The following is a 26,810-nucleotide window of genomic DNA, read 5'->3' as shown; positions in this document are numbered from 1 at the left end:
TATCCACTACTATCCTTCCTTTTAATTAACGATCGTTTCCCTGGATACACTTTTCCGCAAAAAAATTGTCTAACCCTTTCTTAAACATATCTATTGAATCTGCCATCACAACCTTCCCTGGCAATGAATTCCATATATTGACTGCCCTTACTGTAAAGAACCCTTCCTTTGCTGGTTGTGAAATTTCCTCTCCTCTAACCTTAGGGGCTGACCGTGTGTCCTGTGTTTAGTCCTTGGGGTAAAAAGTTCCCATGAAAATTCTGTTTTGACCCTTAATGTATTTGTACATAGTAATCATATCTCCTCTTAGACGCCTCTTTTCTAAAGTAAACATGTCTTTAACCCTTACAAGACTAGATGAGATTTGCACATCTTCCCAATTAGTTGGTTTCGTCGAGATTACAATTCTTTGCCTAACTAAGTGACTTGTATCTTGCTTTTGTTGCAGACACATAGGGATTTTGTTAAAAAGCATATTGGAATATATAAACTTTAAAAAGCAAATATAGACAAAAGAAAAAAAAAATCACACAAAAATGATTATTGTTACTACTTCTAAGTCTTAAAGACTCATCCAAGACTCCAATAGCTCTGTCATATTTTCAGCTGTGATGGCGCGGTTTTCTGCAAATCACATCATCATTGAACCGCGCCTTCACGTTCCCTGGAACTTCATTTGCTGGAGGTGAGGTATACAAAGTATGTGTTTGTCACAGATTTCCTCCTTTGCTTTAAATGCTGTGTGTTAAACTTTGGGACAATGTAGAAGTGACGGTTTGGGTCACTCAAACTTGGAGGGCCCATTTTGTGGCCCGAAAATAAAATTGAAAAATGAATTCCCTGTGTGAGCAAATGCCCTGTTATAAAGGAGTTAATATCAAAATAAAGGTGACGTTGGATGGGTCCCTCAGTCTTAGGGCTAGATTTACTAAGCTGCGGGTTTGAAAAAGTGGAGATGTTGCCTATAGCAACCAATCAGCTTCTAGCTGTCATTTTGTAGAAAGCACTAAATAAATGAAAGCTAGAATCTGATTGGTCCCCACTTTTTCAAACCCGCAGCTTAGTAAATCTAGCCCTTAGGGTGTGACTAAGGGCTCCTAAGCTTTTCAACTTAAAAATATTTTTGGCTATTTATTTATTTATTTTTAATCTTTTTATTTGTATCAACAGCAATGGGTACAAAACCATAACAGAAAAAGTAAAGCATTAATAATTATTTATAATAATTCTGAAAATACTATCAGCAACGGTCCCCTAGGGACGCACCATGATATAAACATTATAACATAGAAAACAAAAACATAACAATAACTCACTCAGAAATACCAGCAACATAAAAAGAAAACAAACAATTTACATGTATTGTTTAGTTTATTAAAACAGCTGCTGTGGCCACTTCAATTCAAAAAGTCCCAGTGTGATGTATTTAGTAGCGTAAACGATCTCAGGGGTTAAGGGGTGCTTATAAATATGCTTTAATTATTTTGCAGGAGTAAGACCAGTAACCGAGTACGATCAGTCATTCCACAGCTCTTGGTAACCTCACTGTCATTATTAGCTGTGATCCATGCTTGTGGGCATCAGTGATGGGGGGACACTGCTTAAGGTTCAGCCCCATTTTTTTTTTAACAGCAAGTTTTGTACTGCTATAACATGAGGCTGAAGCTGATTTTCCAGGAGGTCCTCCTATACCTCAATGTTCCCTTTGCAAAATCGGACTGTAGGGGATAGTGCACTGGCTGCAAAAAAAAAATTGTCAAAAAAATGGAAGCATTGATCTATGCTTCAACACAGGAGAAAGTAACATCACGAGTTAGAGCCAGTCAGTCATGGACCTGCTCTATGGTCACATGATGACAGAGCAAGAAGGGAGTTGTGCCTGATTTTGAAGAGGGGTGTTCTAGAGCTTCTCTGCTCCCTATATGTGACTGTGGTTGCCATGGTAATAATGGTAATCACATGACACAGAGCAAATTGTAAATCTTTAATAATGTTAATGGCATTTTTGTATGTGTTTTAAAAGGGAGAACATTTCTTTAGCCCTTGCATATTCCACAAGACCATGAGGCATTTGCTGCTACCATATATCTAAATGAAATGTTAAATTAGGCATTTAATATAAGTATGACTATAAGGTAAAGTGAATATCACTGCAATTACAGTGAATATTTGTCCTCTTGTACTTATATTGTTATACTGAACCCCTATGGCAAAATCAATTAGATGTATTGTAAATGCCACACATTTTGCAGCCTCATTTTAGCTGTTTGTAATACAAGTCTGTGCATTTCTCTATGAGCCGATTGGCTGCCTGTATTTACCCTGCGACCCGCCCTCCCATAATCCTCTGCACTGGCCAATGTCAGCAAACAGCAACAGGTGCCTCATGTACTTTTATATCACAGAGATTTTGTACGCAGGATGTTTATCCAGCGTTTGCACAAAAATGACAGCCCACTGCTATGTTCCATTAATCTTTCACAGAGGATGAAATACATTCGCCATCTTCACCTGACTTAACATTTCTGTTAGCCGTGATACTTTATAATGCCCTGCGGTACAGTAGTTATTTACATAATGCAGGCTGCAGAGTGTAATTCTTCAATTACAGGGTTACATGCCAGATAAATATCACAGGACATTGGATGTTTTGCCATTTACACGCGTTCTAGAAGTAGAAATGAAGACAGATGTCCCTATAAGGCTTGCACAGTCATTATTCCCCCGTGTTATTTAGAACTAGTCTCAGAATACATGTGTTGCCATGGAAACAGGATGAATGAAAGGTCGCGACCTAGCTTGGGAAACAAATAATAACAAGATTCCAAAGGAATATTTGGGAAAAATGGCCGGGTTTGCAGGCAACGACTTCAGTTCCCTTAGAACTCTCATGGCAGGGTATAAATACATCAAAGTAACCCCTGGGAGTGAAGACTTTCCAATAACAAATAAATAAAAAAGGTTCTGATCCCATACACAAAATGGCAATGCCACGATAGTCTGGTATCCTGTGCCATTTTTCACAAGGGATTGTCAGACTGAAAGGATGATTATTTTGCCTCTAGAAAAATAAATTATTGGGGTGGGGTTAAAGTGGACTTGTCAGGTACATTATTATTGTTATAATTGTTCTATAGCGATAACATGTTCCACAGCGCTGTACAAACAGGGAATGTCCCAGTGGAGCTTACAATCGGATTTCCTAACTGTAAATATACACACACAAACATACAATCAGGGGTTGGCTGGCAAATTTAAGCATACTTGCCAACTCTTCCGGAATGTCCAGGAGACTCCTGAAATTCGGGTCAGTCTCACGGACTCCTGGGAGAGCTGACAAATCTCCCGCAAGCAGCTACTGCATACCAAAATGACGCGATTGGCGATGAATTGAGTCATTTTGGCCCAGCCCCCCGCAAAAAAAACCTGCATTTTCGTGCCACTGAAAATTGCATCATTTGCCCCCACACCCATGGCGAAATGCTGCGATTGAGTCATTATTGAGGTGTGGGAGCGGGGCCAAAACGTTGTAAATGACATAACTGAGAAGTGTGTAGGGTCCGGAAGAGATGCCTGCTCTCCTGGGGGTCCAGGAGAAATAATCAAAATTCGGAAGTATCCCGGACATTCCGTAAGAGTATATAGCGCCACTAATTGCGCAGCGCTGTACAGAGAACTCACATCAGTCCCTGCCCCATTAGGCAGCACAGTGGCCTAGTGGTTAGCACTTCTGCCTCGCAGCACTGGGGTCATGAGCTCAATTCCCGACCATGGCCTTATCTGTGTGGAGTTTGTATGTTCTCCCTGTGTTTGCGTGGGTTTCCTCCGGGTGCTCCGGTTTCCTCCCACACTCCAAAAACATACTGGTAGGTTAATTGGCTGATATCAAAATTGACCCTAGTCTCTGTCTGTCTGTGTGTGAGTCTGTGTCTATATTAGGGAATTTATACTGTAAGCTCCAATGGGGCAGGGACTGATGTGAGTGAGCTCTCTGTACAGCGCTGTGGAATTAGTGGCGCTATATAAATAAATGATGATGATGATGATGATGATTGGGGCTTACAGTCTAAATTCCCTAACACACACACACAGACATAGACAGACATATACATATATATATTCTACGCAGCTAGCACTCTGGTCAGAAAACAGCTCTGCAGAAATAATAAATGATTTTCTAACCAATCTAATGAAATAGAAAATGAAGAGCCAACCTGCTCACCCGTCTCTGACGCAAGCTACCATCTTAATGAAGCGAGCGCTGGATAAATGAACATTCATTAAGTCCCCAGCACGTGCACCATTCAAATCTCTCTGATCGTCATTATTATTTGCAAAACAGACCAGTATCATTCTGCTCAGGTAAAGCTCAGACACAATAAACAACATGTCCTTGTCTGAGACATACGCTGCCAATATCTGTTTTGATTACACTACTGTAGAGTAGAATATTGTTTGTGTTGGTAAAAAAAATAAAAGTTGTGGGGGAGCAGATTAAGACCAAAATTAAATATCTTCAAAAAAGAAATGTATAATCTGGTTTTACGCTTTACACACAAATCCTGTTTATCCTCAGTCACATGACCTGTTCCACAAGCTCACATTCCAAAAAGACCTTGGTGCACGTGGGGTGTAGGAACTATGCTCAAGTCCTCAATTACATTTTAAAAAGAGCTTATATGTCACAAATCCACCTAAGGTTTAAAGATAATAATAAATATATTATTATTATTATTATTATTATTAATAATAATAATAATAATAATAATAATAATAATAATAATAATAATAATAATAATAATATTGGAGACCTTAATCACAAAGGAAACATTTTAAGCCTACAGAAGGATTCTAAGGGAAAACACTAGTTTTCAGGTTGGTCAAAGGAAGTATAACTACAATAAAAACAACTGTATGATGCAGAATAAAAGGATCGCTCCCATTGCTGCATTGTTCAGAAGTTATAGATAAGATCATAATCATTTTTTAAAACATAGAGTGCCGTGGCATTATATAGCCTGCAGGTGTCACTGTTGCTATGCATTCTGTATAGAGCATGTAAAGGCCTGGGATCTACTGTCTGGAATGCTTGGCACTTGAGGTTGGTGATGATGTTTTTTTTCCATAATTTGGAGCACCATACCTATAATCTACTAAATTACGTTTAATAGGTTTTCTCCGTCTTTCCCCTCGTCCAGTCATTCCTCTCCTCATTAAACTTAGCAGTGCTCCTTACAGTGACTATACTAGAAGATAATTGGTGATTATTTCTGCATCTATGTTATTCTGAAACATCAGCAATCACTTCCTTGTTTATGTTTCTGGAATTTTGGGACTTTCCAAATAACAGGTTTCTGTTTAATAGATCTCATACCTGTATATAAACTCGCACAAGTTTATGGCAGATAAATTCAGAAGAGATACTTTGTATGCACTACTGAATTCTTAATAACAGGCTCTTCCTGTCTAAACACATCTTCTATCTACATATGATGCCAGGGCATGGGTAGTCTTTTAAATATTTCAGCTACAAAGAGAACTTGGTCTTTCCTTAAATGGCCCGGAAGGTCCACAGAGGTCAACGAAATACAGCCAGCGACAACGATTTTCAGTTTTCTGCTTGGCTGAACCAGTTACTACTGTCAAATCATTTCCCTTCTGCAACTGAAGTTGTAACTTATTGCTAAAAAAAACAATATTGTCAATTAAAACAACCCAATCCCACACTCACCTATGTACAGCAAATCCACATATAAATTATAACCAAGTGAGTGTAAGTGCCCAGATGTAATTTTTGTACATCCTGTCGTTTTTTAAGTGTCCCCCCCCCCCCCACTATTTTATTTATTAACAGGTCCATGGCCCAAACTCTACCCAAGTCTGATCCGTATAAAATAAATAAATGTTTCATATTGGTAATTAAAATGATTAGTAAGGTTATTTTATGTGCTGCCAGGTGTATAAGCTCCTCCAGAAGAGGTACATTTAAAATAAATACAACAGGTGATGAGATGGTGAGATAGTGGGCAAGCAGTCTTCATAGGCCAGCACTCAGTGAAGGGTCGGTGATTAAACTACTCGACCTGAATCTCCGAACTTTCACCTCCATCAGGAAGAATCATTACTCTAATCATATCTGGACTTCGTGGGCAGCACAGTGGCTCAGTGGTTAGCACTTCTGCCTCACAGTACTGGGGTCATGAGTTCAATTCCCGACCATGGCCTTATCTGTGTGGAGTTTGTATGTTCTCCCCGTGTATGCGTGGGTTTCCTCCGGGTGCTCCGGTTTCTTCCCACACTCCAAAAACATACTGGTAGGTTAATTGGCTGTTATCAAAATTGACCCAAGTCTCTCTCTGTCTGTCTGTGTGTGTCTATATTAGGGAATATAGACTGTAAGCTTCAATGGGGCAGGGACTGATGTGAATGAGTTCTCTGTACAGCGCTGCAGAATCAGTGGCGCTATATAAATAAATGGTGATGATGATGATGATAGTCCCAAACCTCTCTGCTTTCAAATGCACACACCCTATTAGGGTGTCTCAGAGGATTGGATGGGACCATTTTTAGTCTGATCCCGAGACTAACTTGCAAGGACGTCCACCGTGGTGGAACTAACAGTCCCTCCGGGGAACAACCCACTAAGCGTTGCTCAGCCCAGAAAGCATTGCTCCCTCCCCCATTAGATTAATAACATTCAGTCACACCCTGGAGGTTTGTTAATCTAGGCATTGCAATGACCACAATGAGGGTTGCAGATATTGGTACCATCTGGACCCTCAACAATAGGACCTTGTGCTTGACCATACTTCTGAACCACTTGTCCACCTCCTCTTTCATCCAGCAAGCGTGATCCCTTTGATTCGTCCAATTAAGAGGGATCTTTCCTCTCTACCAGCTTCTCAATGACAGAGGCGTTCACCCAATCACATAGGTTCTTCCCTACCTCATCGAAAAACCCACTCAGACAAAGCAGGGTTCTTGAATCCCCACCAAGTGCAAACTAATTTGCGGACCAACAACTCAGCCTTGCTCATGTTTGGAACTTAATCCTGGATCGGTACACCGGGGAGGGTGGTATCCAGGAGACCAGTTTATCCTTGTCTCCATTGGGGTTGCAATTTGGATAGCCTCCTTCATGGAAAGCTTTGCCAGGGGTTTCCCAACACCACGATGGGTCGCTCAGTCTTTCTGCACACTCAGGTATATTAAGTAGGAGCGCCAGCGGCATGCCGGCTGATTCGGAAGGCCTGGTTACCTCTCTTGGGCAGTGCTCAGCCCAAGGGTCTTACATACGTTAAGAAATCTACACCACATACGTCTGACTCACACCTAGCTGCTATATACTTATTTCTCCTTTTAGTCTTTATCCACTTATGAGCGGAGCATGATAGATGTACACATTAACCCAATCCATTATCTGTAAAATACAAACCCTGATCTCCGTAAATAAAAATACTTTCCTAAGCAGTTGTCACTTGGAGCCGTTACTGGTTTCCTGTCAGCACTAGATGATAAACTGCTGACATTGAACATGTCTCCTCTTTGTTTTATCCGCTCATTAAGTGGGTGTATAAGGGCTGACTGCGCCGTGTGCCAACAACTATCTTTGGCATCAGAGGGGACGAGGTGTCAATCGTTCATACTGAAAGCTGGAGGAGCCAATTGGCACAGTGCAGGAGGAGGAAGGAGACACAAATAAACCGGTTTACTAAGAAAAAACGCCTTCCGGATTAATTTAAATGCTTTAAACTTTGCTGGCAATGATAGCACTGAGTCGTGTTCTATACAACAGTGATATGTAGTCAAATAAAAACCGCAGGATTAGTCTTACTTACTGCATTATTATTCAGGTTTCATTAATCTGGTATATTTACGGAGATACATTTGTCTATATAAATTCTTGAGCTAGCTGCACCTCATGAAATAGTTACAGTTACTAGCACATAAACTGTATCCTGTATTGTTGGTTGTTTGCAGACATGGGAAATTAATTCCTAACGGTAAAAGAATTAACTTGGTCAATCTGTGTTCACTTTCAGCAGGTTAAAAAAAAAAGCTATATATATTTCTTATTTTCCCTAGAGTGGAGTTTCAAACCGTGTGATTTTTTGGGCTCTGCCCCTATAGCCCAGTTGGGGGCGGGGCCAAAATAATGCAGGCGTTCCACCCACTTCACTAGAAAGTGGGTTCTCCTAGGGTCTGGGAGAACTAAACGAAATTTGGGAGTCTCACGGACATTTGGGAAGTATGATATTAATATAAATCTTATATTTATCAACAATGTTGACTGTTGTATACAAATTGAGGACAGAGTAAAAATTGCAGACATCAAGCTCATATTCTTGTTTATTCAAGGAATTTAAAAAAATAAAATAAAAAATAGAATACTGTGTAAATAAACATCAATAAACAAAGACCGCTAAGGACTACAAACAAACAGTTGATTCACTTATGTACTTTACTTTTACCATTTATCCATCTATTTAATTAATATGAGACGTTTGTATCTGGAGAAATATTACTTTTATTACAAGAGACGTCACTTCTCCTTATGTATAAAAACTTTCAGAAGTAAATGAAGGTGTACCAGTTGACTAAACACAGTGGGCTGAACCAAATTAATCAGAGTGCAGCCTATCAGTTCTCTAGGAATCGGCGACACTGTGCCTCAGAGAGGTCATTGGCTCCAAGTCAATTGATAGGCTGCGTTTTTTTGAGTTTGGGGTCAGCCCAAAAAGTAACCGCCTCTTCAGTGTACAATTAAAGGTGAAATAAAAAAAAAGAACCCAACAGAATCTATAATAATATTCATGCTGCATGAACATTCTTAGCATCTATAAAAAGTAGTTACTCAGTTTTCAATTCTAGGCATGGATGGATCTTCAATATGAAATCACACGTATTTTATAAGCAAATATGTATGTTTGGGTCTAACACATGGTCGATTCCCAACCATGGCCTTATCTGTGTGGAGTTTGTATGTAATCCCCGTGCTCTGGTTTCCTCCCACACTCCAAAAATATACTAGTAGGTTAATTAGCTGATATCAAAATTTTCCTTAGTCTCTCTTGGAATTTAGACTGTTAGCTCCAATGGGGCAGGGACTGATGTGAGTTCTCTGTACAGCGCTGCGGAATTAGTGGCGCTATATAAATAAATGATGAAGTGAAAGAATAAACATTACTCCTGCATCACCCATTGTGTTACATTATCTCCCATATATAATCCATACCGTGCCATATATTTTTCCTCCGAGTTGTATAATTAAAACGTCATTGACTGTAATTATATTTAGATTCCTAAATATATTCCAATTCCCCCCACTGTAGAGGGCAGGCCGTGCTGCTTGTCAGACCTGCCAGCGTCGCTTCCAGACTCAGAAATTGTGTTTTCTCTGGATTACTGAACACAGAGAACAGCAAGAGACGGGGAGAGGAGCAGGGCTGTGCGATAGTTACTGATCTGCCCTCCTACTAAAAATAAACCCGCTCCCTGAAGGCCCTGCAATCTTCTACAAGTCACTGAGCAGATTTCTCTGTGCAGAACACACACACACATACACAGGTCCCTGTACGAGTATAGTGTCATTGTGTTGTGTAACTACAGGATTATATCCCGCAATGTCCGTTATCAAATTACAACTTTGTCTGACCCAGTTCAACAGTATTAAAACTCCCGCCACCTGCGTGCGGTGCACACAGCTATATCGTGCGCTGAACCCAATATTCATGTGATTGACTCCTCAATGAGGAGAGAGCAAAATGAGCAAAGATTGTTACAGAAAACTCCCGCGGTGACGCATTGTGTTAGGTTCCTACAGGACTATGCGGCTAATTGAAACTCCCCTACATTCTTAAGTTGGCCAAACAGGTCATTGGGGCGGAGGTCATGGGGGGGTCATTCATAAAATGTGATGTTGGGTCAATTGCTCCATATCGGCAAGTGTGTAACCAGCATTACAGAGTTAGGCTGGGTACACACTACAGGTTTTGCAGACGATCATCGGGCCAATCACAAGATAAACAACCGTTCGGCCGGATATCGCATTAGTGTGTACACTCCAAAGCTCATTGTATCGTCTAATTTGATTTTTCAACTGGACTAAAAATCTTTTTCAACGTTAGAACGATGTCATTCCAATTCTGCAGTGTGTATAGATCTCTATGGAGTGCGCAGAGTTATCATCATCATCACCATTTATATAGCGCCACTAATTCCGCAGCGCTGTACAGAGAACTCACTCACATCAGTCCCTGCCCCATTAGGGCTAACAGTCTAAATTTCCTAACATACACACACAAGGGTCAATTTTTATCAGCTAATTAACCTAACAGTATGTTTTTGGAGTGTGGGAGGAAACCGGAGCACCCGGAGGACACCCACGCAAACACGGGGAGAACATACAAACTACTCATAGATAAGACCATGATCAGCAATTGAACTCATGCCCCCAGTGCTGTGAGGCAGAAGTGCTAACCACTGAGCCACCGTCACAATCTTTTCAGCCGATGGTTATGACAGATGCATAGATCTGATGGTAAATCTTATAAAACGTGTATAATGTGTACACATGAATCGGCTGCTGATCGGGACATTTTTTTTTCAGTTGTTGGTAAAATTGTTAACTATAACGAATACACGTATGTTCCGGACACTCCTGATTTTTTTTTTTTTTTACACAATTATTATTTGGGGATGGGGGTATATCGAAAAAATCTGGGTCTAACAGGCCTCTCTCTGAGTACTCTACTGCTGGCTTTAGGACTAACCAAATGAAGATTGAAGTGAACCCCAAAAAAATAAAATAAAATGAACATTGATAACCTCAATAAAACTACCATTATCGATACTCTGGCAAGCTACACCATTGTGGCATTGCAGACATCTAATATAATGCAATATACATAGATTTAGAGTCTTCACTTACAGGAAATTTAATATGTTGCTAAAACGAAACGATAGTTCAACAACGACATTTACGTAACAGGGTTTTTAAACAAATGATCTGATGGACCATTTTCCTGATCAGTGAGACAGGTTTCAGTCATTGTATGTTAATATTATTTTAATGCCATAAATTGTGTGTGTGGCTGGCACAATGTGGTGTATTGAGTACTGTCTCCTCCCCGTCACAAACAAAGCCTATTGTACCAGCGGACCAGGAACAAGTGTTAATGTGAAATCTGTTGACTCTTTCCTCCCTGCATATTTCCTAATCCCTCTCTCATTCTATCTCTCTAGTGTCACAGGTCACAGACTTTTTAATTGCACCTCCTAAGATCACTGCCTTGGGGTAACCCAGAAATACATAGAGGGGAACATTAAACTTAGCTGGAGGCGGCTGCTGACTGCTCTGTGACCTCTAGACCCAGACTGATGGCAGATTTGTCTTATACAAACATTCTCCAATTAACTGTTTCAGGAAACAACAACTGGCCTACAGGCGCACCGCGCTGAGACCGTGCAAGCAGAAAATAGAACAGTCATTCTGTAACCTGTAGCAACCAGACAAATAGAATCTCTGATTATCCTAACATTCTATAGACTTCCCCATATCTGATTGGCTGTTACAGGTTACTGCCAGGCCTGGATTTGTGGAATGACCACGTAAGCCCCGGCATAGGGAGCAGGTATGTCTGGGGCTGCACACTGCTCACTTTGCAACTTGATACACTTCAGGGGCAGGGGCCGCACGGTTTGGCCCTCTAAACTTCAAAAGGGCCACACAGTACCCAAAAACTCAATAATAAGTTAAAGTACAATATATGTAATCAAAGAAAGAGACAACAACCTGTAATAACATCAGTGTGTAGTTTAAACAAGTGTTACAAGCTATAACAAACAAATCTGACAATAACACAGGAAGGAGCTGAGGGCCGCCCGTGGAGACCCTGAGGGCCGCATGCTGCCATACAGCCCACTGATATATATAGTATTTTACATCTGATATTGGAGTAGGTTTAACGTTTTTCCAGTTTTACACCTGTTAGAAATGTTTCCTGAGAAAATTTCTATTACAGAAACATTATTTTCTGTGTTACCACCCCCGGAACAGTAATTGGCTGTAACAACTGTCAATCAAACAGCAAGATGTGTACTTCATTTGTATTATAGCACACAACGGTATGGTAGCATATGCTCCAACCGGCCTGGAGAATTAGAGTGCGCCCTTTATAGATTAGGCACATGACCAAGTTTGTACCAAATGTTTTATGGAGGAATGCTGTAGGACAGGGAACAGTCAATGCTCTGTGAAATCCTATTAAGCAAGACCTAGGTCAGACTTCAATTCCCAGCACAAGCCTAGCAATAATGGTCCCAGCGGTCATAAAACATACTTGCCAACTCTCCCTGAATGTCATCATCATCATCATCATTTATTTATATAGTGCCAACATATTCCGTAGCGCTGTACAATTGGGGAGAAACACAGTAAACTAATAAACAAACTGGGTAACAGACAAAGAGTTGAGAAGGCCCTGCTCACAAGCTTACAATCTATGGGACAATGAGAGATTGACACATGAGGTTAAGTCTACATTTTGCATTTTGGCCCAGCCAGGCTGCAAAGGTAAAAGTGACTCATAAGCTAAATGATCCCGTCACACAACAATGTTGGTCAGGGGGTAGTTGTCTTGTGTGAAATTGTGTAACAGGCTAAAGGTAGCGAGGTTAAGAGGGTGGCTGAGGAATATTATAAGCTTGTCTGAAGAGGTAGGTTCAGGGAGACTCCCTGAAATAGGGGTGATCTCCCTCAATCCCTGAAGAGTCCGGCATTCTCCCTGATGCTGAGCCAGTAGAAGACGTGGTTGGTTTTGCCATCTGTGCATTGTTGGATATTTTATTTTTCACTTGGCAAGATATTGTAAATAATGTCATATTTTCTATATATGTGTGTATGGTATGTACGTATCTGTGTGTGTTTATACTGTGTATATGAATATACACACATATTATTATTATAGATTATAATAATTTTGCTTATAATAAAAAACGTTTATGTGGATTAATCGCTGTAGTACAGCATGTTTTTTTTTTGCAGGTAACAATAAAAATAAACTTCATTTTATCGATAATTTACATTTTTATTCCTGTGAGTGGATGTGTAGGTAGGGGCCCCAGTGCACTGCTTTGCACAGGGGCCCATAATGTTGTTAAGATGACCTTGCATTGAGGGTGTTGCTTGATCATAGTATTCACATGGCCAAGAATTCTGTGTATATTCTTTTCTTGTTACATTTCGATACAATAATCTTTGGTGGAAGTTACAATTCCTTGAAACGAATCTTGCTCAGGGATTCTCATTAGTGTAGCCATTAAATGGAAACTCGCTCAATGCATGAAAAATCACGAAAGATGTCCTGATCTCGAAAGATGTCCTGATCAAAATTAGGGACCTATAAATATCACTTACCTGAAACTTATAACAATAGGTGCTGCTTTGGTTAAGGTAGAAACACTAGGACATAAATTCAAATTATTTCACAAATGCAATTACATCACTGCTTTAAAATTAATATTTTAAATGCATATTATTATAATAACTAGGTAAATATTGCAAATGTGATGTTTGCTGTAAATGCGCTTGTTTTACTAGTGCTGAGTGGTCTAAAATGAAAACCATTCTGATACTCAATTCCCCTTTGTCAGAGCATCATATTTACAGTAACCATTGATAATTAGCGGATTAGTAGTTTTTTAACCCTGTCTAACAATACAGTCTGCTTCTATTCCTGCAAACAGCTTCTTACAAGGACTAAGTTCATGTCCCGTTTAGCGCCAGGCAACACTGTAGACGATATATGAAATAGAACGTTGCACTAACGCTCTCTCGAATAAAAATAAAGGCGGACTCACATGCTAATTACTATGCATGGGACAAGGGCATGGATTTAATATATTTTATTATGGACCAGCAGAAGAATATTGTCACCCTACAGGGGCAAACGCAGGATTGTAGAGCATGGTTTCCACACCACGCCACCAGTGGGCGTGACCAGCATGCATGGGGGCGTAGCTATAATTTTAGACAGTGCTTGGCTGCTCTCTATCTCTTCCTATCCCCATAATATACATGGGCATTGCTGCGTGGACTACTGTTAGGTGCATGCAGCTCTCCCTTTTCAAGCAGAGCTGTGGGAAGCGGGAGCAGGGTCCAGCCACCTCAATTATACAGTGTCCCAGGCTTGGAGGGGGGTATCCAGGCAGTAGGAAACCCCCCTTCGGTTTGCCTATGCCCTATATACTAATTGTCACGTAGGAAATATGTAACATGTTCTACATGCCTATGTGTCTCCCTACATAACAACGGCCCTTTGCTGTCATTGTCTAACTTATACTAGATAGACACAAAGATAATTGCTGACTGGGTGTTATGTGTACGTCACATTCACTTTGTTAGTAAATAACCCCTCTTATATTATTTCATATTTGTTATATATTATTACACTCCAGATAAAGTCACTTCATGTAGCACTGTCATTCAATCATCCTTAAGTCTGTATGGAAGTCTTTTCCCCCAGTAATCAAAGAATGCCCATGTTATATCAGTTTTCATTATATTCTAAAGATATCCTTATTTAAATAGATCATAAAATATAGTGTATAAGTTATTTTGTGTCTGGATTTATGTGTAAAATTTGCTATATTGTATATTTGTATATCCACATGCAATCCATTCTAAATGTATCAAGCTGCGAGTTTCCGGAGGGTTTGAAAAATGGAGATGTTGCCTATAGCAACCAATCAGATTCTAGTTATCATTTCGTAGAATGTACTAAATAAATGACAGCTAGGACCTGATTGGTTGCTATAGGCAACATCTCCACTTTTCAAACCTAACGGAAGCTTGCAGCTTGATACATGTACCCCTAGGAGTAGATTCAGATCATAGACAATCATAGCAACAGCACCACCTTCAGTCTGAGGCACTGGGGGGTTATATGGATGCCAACTTGCCCAGTGCATAAACGCCTAAAAACTAATCAGTAATGGAGCTGCATTTGCAGCTCTCGAGCCTTCAAAGGATCCGCACAGAGGAAGGAGGGAGAGCACGGTGCACTCCCGCCTCCTCCGGGTATGTCACGTGACCTTCCCGCACTGTGCAGAGGAGGTCACGTGATGCGAACGTCAACTGCCCCCAGGGAGCAGCCAGCTGGGGTGAAGTGAAGCCTTAGCCGGCCGCTGGTGGCCCCCCAGACCACCTGTTGCCCGCCAGGCCGCTGAGATAAAGACTAATGTGTCACCCTTGAAGTGTATCAGGTTCCCCATAACTGAGGTACGCTAATGAAACAAATGGTTTCTATGTGCTACCAAACTACTTGTAAGAACAGTGAATGAGACTAAGTATCTCCCCAGCAGCGTATAATCATAGAACCTTTTATATAAGTGTCTGAGAACAGTACAGGAGGTCTGTTATAACAAAAACCTTTTATTTAAGCTACGTTTTTTTTTCTGTGACAGAAACAAAATTACACTTCAGCGTATGAAGTGAGTCATTGCAGTATACTTAGCAAGTCTAACTACAGACCATCGACTACTGTGATTTCAGGAGAGTATTAATATTAGTATTAATGGGGATAGCAGACTGGATGTATGTGAATTACGCAGTCTGCATGACTGCACTGCAAACAGCTTGGGTGCATGGTAAAAACTGCAGCCGTGCAATCTCTGTAATTCATATATGTCCAAATTTACATGGTGCATCTGGTAACCCTAAATACTTAACTTTTTTTTTTTTTTTTAACATACTCCACTAATGAAAGTATATAAAGAACCATACCAGCAATCTAATTAGAAACGCAAACGCAGGATATGTAGAGGGGGGTTTCCACACCACGCCACCAGTGGGCGTGACCAGCGCGCAATGGGGCGTAGCTATAATATTAGACAGTGCTTGGCTGCTCTCCAAATCTTCCTATCCCTATAATATACATGGGCACTACTGTCAAGCAGAGCCGTGGGAAGCATTGCAGGGTCCAGCCACCTCAATTATACAGTGCCCCAGGCTTGAAGGGGGGCTTCCAGGCACTAAGAACCCCCCCCCCCCCCACACCTCGATTTGCCTGTGGGGTTAAAACCCCTCCACCTTCATGGACTCCAATGCAAAACTGCTTCATGTGGCAAAATTATTGAAAACGAGCTTCCTTGGCTTTACTATGGGAGTAACCTTATTTCACTCTACAAGACGAGGTCTGCGACACAAAGATTAAACAACAAATGCTGCTGTATAATCCCATTAAAAGGACTAAACTATTAAAAAACGATATCACACTGAGTTTGATCACTACAAAACGCCTAATATGCTTCATGAACGCGTAACTCTCCCTTCTCGTCACTTGTATGGCCAGTTAGTGAATCCAGCCATTTGTACAGAGAATTTCCATTGCCAAGAACACTGCTTGCCAGCCACGCAGAAGCATCAGTCTTCTGTGCGTGGTTCCTTCCCCACCTAATTCCAGCATAATGGAAGATAGAGAAACTCCTGCACAGGCTAATACCGCTCAGACCAGGAATTCTAAATCTTATTTGGCCGGGATTATTATTTCATTAACCCATATAATATAATTTACAGGAAATTATAGAACATTATAATAATACATCTGATTAATAAGTAGGTTATAATTATATGTGAGGTTTACTAAAAGAGGATTAACGGTGACCGTTTTATTTTTGTAGTCTCTGATCACAGGTTAGCTTTTGACATAGACATATATTTAGCAGGGTACCAAATTCTTTCCATCACTATTTTCACATTTTCTTTATAGACATACTTTACAAATTCTCCATTTATACAGAGCAAACATAACACATATCCTGCTTTAGAAAATAAATAAAATCAACAAAACACACACACTGTACAGGCCTCTGCAGACGTATAAATATATAAAAGAATTGTAAAAAATTTTCTTTTATGTTGTAAGACTACTCAATATTTCTGCCAAACGAACGTCTATTTGCTATTTGCAGATTGAATAAACATTTTATTTTTAACAAACAGCCCATTGCATAATGCCCTTCAGAATTTTCTGAAACAATTTACAGATGAAGATAAAATACCAAGAATATTGCCGTTAGAAGTGGGATGACATGGCATAGACACTGATTTTTCAATGACCTATTCTCACGAACAGTGCAGCATAAATATACAGGGAGAGCAGCTAAATAAACCCTAAGTACCCACAACACATGGAAGTAAATGGCGATTTTATCCATCACCCCCAGCGTAGATTTCTCGGATGACAAGCAAAGAGTATAAGATGTCAATAAAGAGTATAACGATAACTTAATCGTCCCACTAAGACTCTAGGTTGAAGGGATCATCATCATAACAAGAAACTGGCATTCTGACAACCTCTCATTTCATCCACATAAAACAGTTTCATTAGTGTAACCCTGGTCAAACGTAGGTGTGTAGGTTGGTCCCTTATACACCCAACTAGTAACAGTCATTCACAACCACCGTCCCTTTGAAGTCTGTAGGAACAAACTATGTATGAGATTGATGGTTAAATTCATGCTGGTTTTTAACCCTTTGCAAAAGGGTCTATAATATTACCTGACTGTTTCTCTGTCATATATTTTTACTAACCTATCTACCTGTGGGAACATTTTTTTTTTTTAAATGGTAGGAAACTAATTCCAAAACCTCTTTACATTGGATTGAGAGGAAGTGGATTCTTCCTTAATTTGTATAAAATTTAAATATTAAAGCATCTGCTGCCACAAAGTTTGAAACAAAATGCAAACAGCTGTGTAGTACAGACATGCAAAATGTTCTTTTATGGTGGTGCTGGCTTGCTATATTACCACTTATTCCAAACGAATAAGTACTCAATGCCTCTTTATTTGGCCTGGACACCTGACAAATAAATAAGATGGAACCATTGGAAGACACTCCTGTATATTTCATATCATCTCTTTAAGGGGGGGTCCAATTGTAAAGCGCTACGGAATTTGCTAGGCGCTATATAAATAAATGCTGATGATGATGATGAGTACAGGCTATGCTTGCTCCAAAATATTGCATTTTTCGCTGTTTTAGTTACAAGCAGGTCCCTATTCCGCCACTGGTATCACAGAATTAACTCAACGCTCTCCTGCTTCCATGCAATAGAGTTGGCACCGGCTGCACTGAAACACTGTGCCCAGAGGCAGCCTCTTTACAGCAAGATCTCTGCGTGACCTTTGTGTCTGATCTTGGTGTCATGAATCAGCTATATCCTCAGACAGAGGTAGGCAACAGGTGTCTCTGTAGCTGTTGTGAAAGTATAACTGCTGGCAAGGCATGCTGAGTGTTGTAGTTCCACAGCAGCTAAAGAGCCACAGATTGTCTAAGACTGCTCTACATAATAATGATTAAAATGTGCATTTAAACACAGCGCTGAGAGATGGAGATGAATGCTGGACACCTGCCCTTTGGACAATATAAGGTACAAGAGTAAAATTCAGCCTACAAGTGACCAGAGGAGTGATGTATTTGTAAGCAGGAATAAATGATTATTTAAAGGGTGTGATGGGATGCAGGAGCCTGGCTGGCAGGAGTTTAATGATTGACAGATGGATGCTTCTATAAGTTCTACAGCAACTGTGCAATTCAACTCAATGTAAGGAATGACACTACTGGAGACCTGTTACCTGTAAGTGACAAAGCCCCCACCCATCTGAAGTATGGGACCCCTTGACAAGTAATGCAGAAGGGGCGTGGGCACAGCCCCAATCATTGAAGCCCCCCCACTCCCGGACACTGAATGCAGAAGGCAGTCTGTACCTTGCAGGTTTTGGACCCTGATGTCACTGATCTGTCCTATCAGTTCCTCTCGCTGAAACCAGTCCCACTCGTGCCCGGCCATGGGTGGGGGGAAAGAGATGGTGGAAGTGGGATTCAGAGGAGAAAATCCACCCACGATGGACAGAAATCCCGGCTACACTCCGGACAAGTTCACCGAGGAAGTGGAGAAAATGAGAAGAGAGGCAGAGAGCGGCTCCTCCTCCCGAGTCCTGAGAGTGGGCAGGAGGCGGGGAGATTCCACGTGTGCCCGGCCCCACTCACTGCCTCCGTCCTCTGACAGCTGCGACCGTGCACTGGGGGCTGCGACAGATCGCCGGGTTCTGACGCAGCGACAGATGTCCAGCGGAGCAGTGACTTGTACCTGGCGGCTGCCTCTGTGCGCCGTCCTGCGCTGCCCAACCCTCCTCTGGGGATAGTTCAGCTCCTGCCCACACCTCTGGGCATTTGTCCTGCCTTCCTGCTGCAAACTCCTACCTACATCTCACCTATATCTCAGCTGCTGCCCCCACCTCACCTACCTCTCACCATATCTCCTCAGCTGCTGCCCCCACCTCACCTACCTCTCACCATATCTCCTCAGCTGCTGCCCACACCTCACCTACCTCTCACCATATATCAGACTTCTGCTCAGCTGCTGCCCACACCCCACCTACCTCTCACCATATCTCCTCAGCTGCTGCCCACACTTCACCTACCTCTCACCATATCTCCTCAGCTCCTGCCCACAGCTCACCTACCTCTCACCATATATCAGATTTCTGCTCAGCTGTTGCCCACACCTCACCTACCTCTCACCATATATCAGACCTGCTCAGCTCCTGCGAACACCAACAGTGTAGACTCGCCATTTCTTGTTACTTGATGTTATAAATTGCCTATTAAGTTAAGAGTATAATTTAACAATTGTAAAGTTGCTTTAAGGTTATAACATTACTAAAGATCTTATCTGTAAAGAGGAATATGATATTCCTCTTTACAGATAAGATCATCATCATAAGCAGCTATTTATATAGCGCCACTAATTCCGCAGCGCTGTACAGAGAACTCACTCACATCAGTCCCTGCGCCACTGGAGCTTACAGTCTAAATTCCCTAATATATACACACAGAAAGCGAGAGAAACTAGGGTCAATTTGATAGCAGCCAGTTAACCTACTAATATGTATTTGGAATGTGGGAGAAAACCAGAGAACCCAGAGGAAACCCACACAAACACAGGGAGCACATACAAACTCCACACAGATAAGGCCATGGTCGTTAATCAATCTCATGACCCCAGTGCTGTGAGGCAGAAGTGCTAACCACTAAGCCACCATGCTTCCTATTGGAATAATTTAATTTTGAACCCATTTTATTGACCGTTTAAGGTATGGCCAACTGTATCAGCACAAACCACTAATCACTTTCTACACCAAAACACTAATACGGCAACATTATTGGGCTTATATAATAATTAACGGGGTTTTGCACTGATAATTATCACCTGTCATTGCAATGTTGACAGATGACATTTCATACCAATTTAATATACAAGTCATGTCGGAACAGCGCATCCAATAAGTGGCAGTCCCGGCGATTACTTTTTTTAATGAAGACTATGTGTTCTGACCCAGAGTCTTTACTGCGCACGCGTGACCTAGCGACATGCATGCGCTGTTACCATTTGCGGCAAACAGTGCAGGGGACGGCAGCAACACTGCCAGAGAGGGATCCTTTGGATCTCCTGCTATCCTCTCCCCATAGGATTGAATGGTCAGTTTCCGGGTACAGATTGGTTCTACCGGGGGTCAAAGTGAAGGACTCCTAAAACCGTCCGCACAGGTTTCTGCCCTAGGCACTTGTTTTGAATAAACTAAGTTTATTTATATACCCTATGCAGCTCTCATTTGCCGACCTCACCACATTTTCTCTACAGAAGATCCATTTGCTGAATTGTAGAGATGACTTATATAAGACTTGACAAATGTGCTTTGTTAACCACTTCCTGACTGTCCACCACTATCCAAATAGTGACTCTGGCTTCAGTGATGCCTGAGCTCCTGTTTAAAAACAGCACAGAAAGATTATGGCAGATTGGCAGTTTAGTGGCTCATCCCCTACCAGAGCTGGCGTCAGACTGTTAGCGATTGTATGCATTATTGCAAAGTGCCCAGGAACCGATTGGTTCATCCAATCACTGTATCCATAGCATTCAATATGGATTCCGATTCAGAAACAGTGTCTGAGTATTGAGGTTGCCACATAAAACCAGTGATTTTTTTCAGTGGGAGATCAAATTCAGCTCTTTTATGTAACTGCATTGATAGATGACTGATATTATCATAAAATTGCACTACCAGCTTGTGGCAGCATGGTGGCACAGTGGTTAGCATCGCTCACATTGGGTCCAGTTTCGACCAGGGTCCTACGTGTGTGCCTGGGTTTCCTCTGAGTGCTCCAGTTTCCTCCCACAGTCTAAAAACATAATGGTAAGTTAATCAGCTTGTGACAAAATGAACCATTGTATGTATGTGAGTGGTAGGGAATTTAGACTGTAAGCTGGTTTTACTTACCTTCTTCCCCACCCACAGCCCTGGGAACTGCTGCTTCCAGTGGTTTTCGGCCAGAACAATGAGCAGACCCTCCATGCCGATGATTTTGCAGAGGTCATGGTAGTGCAGCTGTAAATATTATTTAGCCAGAGAGTAGAATATTTACAAATAGCAACTTTCTGAAGAGAAGAAGCATCAAACATCACACTGAATATTATCAATACTTTGGGGTAAAACCTTCTAAAAAGGAATAGTGGAAGTGGTTCCCATAGCAACCAATAGAACTTTAGTTATCATTTATTTAGTACATTCTAAGAAATGATAGCTAGAATCTGATTGGTTGCTATGGGCAACATCTCCACTTTTCCGTTATACAAAGTTTGATGTATTTACCCCTAAAAGTTTATTTTTGTTATAGTGCAGTATACATTTAGGGTTAATTTTACACAACATGTCAAATATTTTGGTGGTAGTTTTCCTTCAGCCGTTGTAGTGAATCATCTATGTTCCTTTCATGGTTTGACCCACCGTGTGTCAACACAATCGTTTTATTTTGCCTAACATTGACGTTTAAGAACACGGATATAATTTGTGTAGCGCACACACATGTTCCTGGCAGGCAGGTAATCTGGCTGGGCTAACCGCTCCTTCCAAAGTTAATTATTGAACCACCAATTCAAGTGGATTCCTTTCTGTTTATTTTAGAATAAAATAAGAACAGTACAAAAACAGAAGCACACCAACTGTCAACGCGGCTTTCCTATAGGTAGAAAGATACAATGATAAAAGATACTTTTTTAAGTTACAAAAGCTAAATTCGATCTATCAAAGATTAGTTGAGAAATTCACTGAATTGTGTACTTTCTGCAGCTTGGTGGATCCCAGTTCTCTTCTCACATTCCTCGTCAGATGTGGTTGGGGGGAGATGCAAACCATTTGCCTTAATCATTAAAATAAATATACGACTGCTAATGAATACGGGTCTAGGTCCGCTCTGCTCCAACAGTCAATACACTGCAGGATACGTCCACATCTGTGGAATATAAAGTCACAAAAGAACGCACGGAAAAAATAATAATTCAAATAATGTCACCTGTTGCCCATATAGTCATTAATGCTGCTACATTTAAATAAAAAAAATTCCATTCCACCCCCCCCCCCATAAAATACATTTATTAGGATGTTATGAATGTCTACTGTACATAAAATATATATTTACAGTCGCTTCTGATTGCAAACACATGTTCTGAGCTGCACGCACAGCATAAGCAGGGAGCATTTCACCTGCATACAAATACAAGATGGCATTTGTACCCCTCCATGGTTTTGTCCAGATGCAAATTTACACCATTTCATTGCATTTGCACCTCACTCTAAATCACGCCCATAGTCTTATTATTTGAAATGACGCCAAGGTTCCAGTGTTAGAAATTTACACCCGCTGTCTAAAAGGATATTTACACTAAAAGATAACTCTACCTAAAACTAAACAGAAACAGCGGGGGGAATTCAATTGGCTGCAATACTGTAAAAAGTAACGTGGCCTGCGCACCGTGTACGTTATTACAGTAATAGTGCGTTTAAATACCGTTATTATGGTAGTTTCAACGCTGGCTTTTTGCTCACAGCTCCCTGAGCTGCGAGCATAAAGTCATTTTAAATTTACCGTAATAACGGTAATAGGTTTAGCACAGGATACTCTGGGGGAAATTGAATCCCCCCCCCAGTGTGTTTCTGAGGTTTTAGCAGACCATTTCAGGCTGAAGACCTTTCAATTATCAGGAGTTATTCCAGTAAGTTGTAGTATCCAACATATTGATTTTAAAATTGTTTATAAGTGGCCGTTACCCATTCTAGTTGCCTAATATGCACTCCACTGCAGTTAGCTGGTAATGTTAAGGTTTTTGTGCAATGAAGAACGGTCTACGCAATCAGAATCCCATGTAGCTCATTTTAATATTGATTACTGAGGATGAAATAATTGTATTGATTTAAGTGCTAAATATTTATAGAGAACACTCTGATCTGTCTATTATACAAAGCAAATGATAGATGTTTCACAGACGCCATATACATGCAGGTGTGATGCCCATCAGAGACGCCACAACATGATGCAGAAATCGAACATACATAATTCACCATTCTCCTTCCTATTGTTTTGCTTAATAAATGACCCCACCGCCAGCCTCGTCTTCATCTGATTCATCATCAGAGATCTGGACAGATTCCACAATGTCCTGCACCATAACTCCCTTCAATATTTTCAGGACCATAATCCTTAATATCACTGATACATTATATCCAAACAATGCAGATTCCTCCATCTGGTTTTCTATATTCTTGGGATAGCAGAACTTTATCAGGAACGGGCTTACGTTTTTCCATTTCCTCATATTCTTAATCTTGAACCACAATCTATACTTCTTTCTGTATAATTCCCCAGCTACTGTGTGATAGATTTGCTAGAATTATTAGTGAGATTATCAGACAACTCTGTGTTAGTCCTCACAGATCATATCTTCAGGAAATCACTTGTTATATAGCAGTGTGTCACTGAGTAAATGAAGTCAGCGGATATGTATGTCTTTACAATGTATCACTGCGTGGACTTTGTATGTTCTTCCCGTGTCTGTGTGGATGGTCTCTGGGTATCCCGGTTTCTTCATATGGTCCAAAAATATAGTGATTATTGCCTTCTAACTAAATGTCCCTATTGTGTGTGTGTATGCTTGTGTGCTTGTTGTAGGGAAACTAGATTGTAAGCTCCATTGGGCAGGGCCTAATTGGAATGATCAAATATTCTATTCTAAAAATCAGTAACATGCAGCAAAGTCTATGAACTATCCTCAGTCTATGGAGAAGCAAAGTCTAATTCATTCACTTAGTCTTCTGTCTTCTATCCTCTGATGATTATTATCATTTCTATGTAGTATATTCTTTTATATTATTTTGGCTTTGGTTTTGGATCTGGATTAGCTTCGTCTTTTGGTTTTGGCAAAACCGCCTTCGTGTGTTTTGGTTTTGGTTTTGGATTTTTTAGGAAAACCCCTAAAATATGCATAAAATCACATATTTTTGCTCTTTTTTTTGTTCCTACATTATTATTAACGTCAATAACACTAATTTCAAATCATTTGCAGTCAATTTTGACCACCTCACAGATCACACTATTATATTCATACACTTTCAAACAAAGACTGCAGCGACCTGGCTGGATGGTAAGCGACAGAGCAATGACACAAACACACGGCAGTTCCTAGCACATCTAGGAAACATTGGCACACAGCAGTGGCAGAAAAGACAAATGGTGCAAGAAGCCACCCTTATGTTGGATCTTAAAAAGGAATCCAAAAATTGCGAGAGCCGACATCCATCACGATGACGTTTTGTCTCGTTTTCAAATCCGAAAAAGCACAAAGGTACTGAGCCGGCTTGGCTCTGTACTCGGATCTGCTAAGTTTGGGTATATCCGGTTATCGAGGAACTGAGCCTGAGCATCTCTACTTTAAGAACAGGGGGGCAAGAACTCCCCCTGCTCTCCCTTGCTATCTGACTCTGTTTCCTAAACCTACAAAGCCCTCCAGCAAGTCTAACACACACACTCTGAAAGAAAGAAAGGTATTTAATGATAAGAAAAAATAAAGTTTGTTACTTACATGAGATGCCGTTGTTCAAAGCTGCCACCAAGTCCCTATTTGCTAAGCCATAAACAATGTGGAAACTGCTTTTTCTGCATGGTTTTGGCATTATTAAGTATCACTTCTATTAAATCGCAGTCCTCATAATTTTCAATGGGGAATGTGGTATGGGCCAATTTAATAAGCTCCAAAAAGCCTCACTTTTCGGAGCTTGAACCCGCAGGCGTTAGCTGTTCTACCCTATGTGGAGAGCGTGGCAGGAGCGTCATCTTCAGATCCCAATCCGCAGCCTTCCTGCCCCCCTTCCAGTGGCTACCGAAATATGGCTTTTGGCATGCACAGTAAAGACTTCGGGTCAGAACCCGGAGTTGTTAAGTAAGGAAAGTCCTCACCGGGACAGCCTCCTATCGAACACGAAACCAGGGGGCTTTTTTAATAAATGATCGCGGAATATCATCCGTTATCATTGCGATAAGGCATGATGTACAACGGGGGGCATAGGTGGCCATTAATGTATAGGCCCCCAAATGACATACCTGTCGATCTCTTAGCTACATATGTGTAAGGTTATTTCTGGCCTGGGTCATTTGATCATATTTCAGAAAGGTTCATGCAATGTGGTTGGGGATGACTCCACACACGCGACAATGGTGTCATTGGTAGTCCGGGTTTTCTGATCTCAAAAATGTGGATCCTCAATGTTGTGTTGTAAGTGATCTGATTGTTTTTGGCCTACATTTAACCAATCGGGCCAAATCCTGCGGTGGTTGAATATTTTGTCGGGTAGACTCAAGGATTTGGAGTAGCTCTTCCTGGACAGCAGGCCTTTCTCCTGGATCGCTTCATATTGGCCCTGCCCCCACGGAGCGATGACATGAACCCAGAGGGGAGGTCAGGTGGCAAATTCAGGGGGCGTGGCATCTTAAATCGTGTCAGTTTAGCCCAGCCCCCTTGAGAATTAGAGAGCTGTCAAGTATAATTTTATTTCATGCTGATTTTATACGGCACCTTAGTAAAACTATTTAAAAATGTAGCTTCTCTAAAGCTTTGGCCTGGTGATTAAATGTCGGGGCACAGGCCCCAGTAATAGCCTATATCCAAGCAAATACATTTTCTACTCCGAGACCTTGAGGCTGTTTTAGCCGTGGTTGGAATGATTGAATATAAAGAGCTGGGTTGTGTTTTCTGTTAATTCCAGCATATTTCAGTCACAATCTTCTGAAGGCTCTAAAATAAGAATCTAATCAGCACAGAGACAGAGGCGATGTGCGCAGAATTCTATATAAAGTCCTGCAGTCTAATTCTAGAACCGTGGTATAGAGCGAGCACCAGTGTAAGGACACCGGATTCATACGGCCCGGGAAGGTTTGATGCCTCATCAGAACACAGCGCATCTACAATGAACGGAGCATCTGCCCTGTATTATGCAGATGTGATTTCTTTTTTACCTTAAAATAGACCTGTCATCCACACATACGACCATTTCTCATCCTTTTACAACATCACATAATATAATTCAGAGTTTGAAAGATGCACATTATTATCTTTTCATTTTCCTAAAGTGAAGGAGGTGACTATCATTTTATATATGCACTTTATTAGGTACACCTTTCTAGTACTGGGAGGAAACCCCCTTTCATCATTATCATCATCATCATCATCATCATCTATTTATATAGCGCCACTAATTCTGCAGCGCTGTACAGAGAACTCACTCACATCGGTCCCTGTCCCATTGGGGCTTACAGTCTAAATTCCCTAATATAGACACACACACAGACTAGGGTCAAATTGTTAGCTGCCAATTAACTTACCAGTAGGTTTTTGGAGTGTGGGAGGAAACCGGAG

General features: G+C 41.0%; 1 protein-coding gene across 1 annotated transcript in view; it reads right to left on the bottom strand.

Annotated features, from left to right (window-relative positions):
* The window catches only part of CLMN (calmin), a 97,212-nt gene extending 78,106 nt beyond the window's left edge, over positions 1-19,106 (bottom strand). The window contains exon 1 of the mRNA XM_075192733.1: positions 18,773-19,106. Within this exon, the coding sequence (XP_075048834.1) occupies positions 18,773-18,854 (82 nt within the window). The 5' untranslated portion in view covers positions 18,855-19,106. The remainder of the gene's footprint in view (positions 1-18,772) is intronic.
* Positions 19,107-26,810: the final 7,704 nt, after the last annotated feature.

Source organism: Mixophyes fleayi, chromosome 12 (genome assembly GCF_038048845.1).
Source record: "Mixophyes fleayi isolate aMixFle1 chromosome 12, aMixFle1.hap1, whole genome shotgun sequence".
Taxonomy (NCBI): Eukaryota; Metazoa; Chordata; class Amphibia; order Anura; family Limnodynastidae; genus Mixophyes; species Mixophyes fleayi.
Note: the sequence above shows the minus strand (reverse complement) of the source record. Positions and strands in the feature narration are given on the sequence as shown.